The sequence below is a fragment of the Populus euphratica genome, unplaced genomic scaffold (genome assembly GCF_000495115.2).
Source record: "Populus euphratica unplaced genomic scaffold, PopEup_1.0 scaffold2.1, whole genome shotgun sequence".
Classification (NCBI taxonomy): Eukaryota; Viridiplantae; Streptophyta; class Magnoliopsida; order Malpighiales; family Salicaceae; genus Populus; species Populus euphratica.
In genome coordinates, this window is record NW_011499846.1 from 8,061,956 (window position 1) to 8,063,992 (window position 2,037).

The window sequence follows — 2,037 nt, forward strand, 5'->3', positions numbered from 1 at the left end:
TTACCTTGTATTTTCTTGGAGCTAATGATGTAAATGATTAAGAACAGAGCCTTTCTTAGTACGCCCTAGCAAAACAGAAGGCACAAGCGACAACAAATAAGGCTGGCATGAATTTCAAGTGGCAATAAGATATTACTCAAATTGGTGGTCAATTGCTTTGTTTTCTCGTTGTCTCCTTCTGTATTCAGGGAAGCTGAAAACTGAAGAAAGACAGAACAGAACCAAATGAAGTGGACTGGGAATCAAGCAACGTTTATATACATACACCATGAAAAAGTCCACACACCACTTGAGAATTGACGAGAGCCAAAGTTATTCCATCCTTATCCTCTAATTGGGTGGTTTTTATGATTGTTGGTTATAGTTTAAAATATTTTTAATTCAGAAATATATTAAAATAATATTTTTTATTTTTTAAAAATATTTTTGATATTATTACATCAAAATAATTTAAAAATTAAAAAATAATTAATTTTAAATTAAAAAATTAAATTTTAACAAAACACGGTTTCAACTATATTTCTAATATTGCCTTGTGTACTTGGTGATAAAACAACCCACCTTAATAGCTTATCTAGCTAGGCTACGTGGATTATTGCATACCACAAGATGCAATGTGACCTTAGTGTTGATTACAAAGATTGGGATCATATACATGCGGAGTTGAGGACTGAGTCATTCTTCTTCAAGATTTTAGAGGTCAAATTGCATGCCCTTCTCTTTTCTCGAAGCCAGCTTGATTGAAGGCCTTAGATAATGGGCCAAACCCAAAATTGACCTTATCTAATAATGGGCCAAGTTACTTACTCATAATCCAAGTAGGTGGTTTGGGCAGACAAGTTGGGCCTGACGCACATGTGCTTCTCTCCCTCTTTTTCAGTGGCCGTTAGATTTTTTGGGCAAAATGTAGATTGTAGAACCCTAAAGAAATCAAATTAAACCCCCAGTCTTGCTCGTGTATTTATCAGCAAAAACAGCTAACTCTCAGTCTCTTCTTCTTCGTTTTTTCATTGCCAGCAAAATTTAGAGCTGGAAATCATGGCATTACAAGAGAGAAAAGAAATGGGAGATAACAATAATAGTACAGGCACTGATGTCTCGCAGAACATGACTATTTACATCAACAATCTCAACGAGAAGATCAAAATCGATGGTAATGTCAGATTCCCCTCTTCTTTCCTCTTCTTTCCTTCTTAATTTTCAATTGTTGTCCTCTCTCTCACATATATGGTTTGTATGTGATAATGTCTGACTTGGAAAAAAAAAAAAACAGAGTTGAAGACATCGCACAGAGTTGAAGACATCGCTGCACGCTGTGTTCTCGCAATTCGGGAAGATACTGGAGATATTGGCATTCAAGACATTGAAACACAAAGGGCAAGCTTGGGTTATTTTCGAGGATGTTCAGTCTGCTTCTAATGCTATGCGGCAAATGCAGTCTTTCCCCTTTTATGATAAGCCCATGGTATGTATGTATGTATGTATGTATGTATATTGTTAGGGTTTCTTTCCTCTTATGTTATGTTTGAAGTTTTTAAATTATCCTATGTGAAACAATGGATGTTATTTAAGATTTCTAGGCTGAATTTTAATGGAAAAGGTTGGACAAACAAAAGATCAAGAAAACTTGCGACTGTATCTAGATCCACTAACTGCAATAAAGTAAAAAAGAAGGCCTCTGTATTCGGGAAAGAAAACTCTAAAAAACTGTTGTTACAAGTTTCTCATGTTGTGAAAAAACCAAATACAACTTAAAATGGACAATACATGAACAAAACAATGTGTGAATTAAACAATGCATGAAGTAAACATTAATTATGGAATGATAAACATGAAATGATTATTATGAACATTCATGAACCAAGTCAGCATCACATTTTTCAACAGGAAAGTTCTTGAAATTGCAGAGGATTTAATAACTCTAGGGAACCTTGTGAAAAAATGGTTAATGTTTTCCTCAGATATTAAATGTCTTGTTTGGGTTGGAGGGCTCAAATGGACCTAGATCCCCCCCCCCCCAACCGGGGCTGAAGGGGG

General features: G+C 35.3%; 1 protein-coding gene across 1 annotated transcript in view; it reads left to right on the forward strand.

Annotated features, from left to right (window-relative positions):
- The first annotated feature begins 892 nt into the window (after positions 1-892).
- The window catches only part of U1A (spliceosomal protein U1A), a 3,592-nt gene continuing 2,447 nt past the window's right edge, over positions 893-2,037 (forward strand). Inside the window, exons 1-2 of the mRNA XM_011043760.1 lie at positions 893-1,153; positions 1,293-1,465. Coding sequence (XP_011042062.1) covers positions 1,039-1,153; positions 1,293-1,465 — 288 coding nt within the window. The 5' untranslated portion in view covers positions 893-1,038. The remainder of the gene's footprint in view (positions 1,154-1,292; positions 1,466-2,037) is intronic.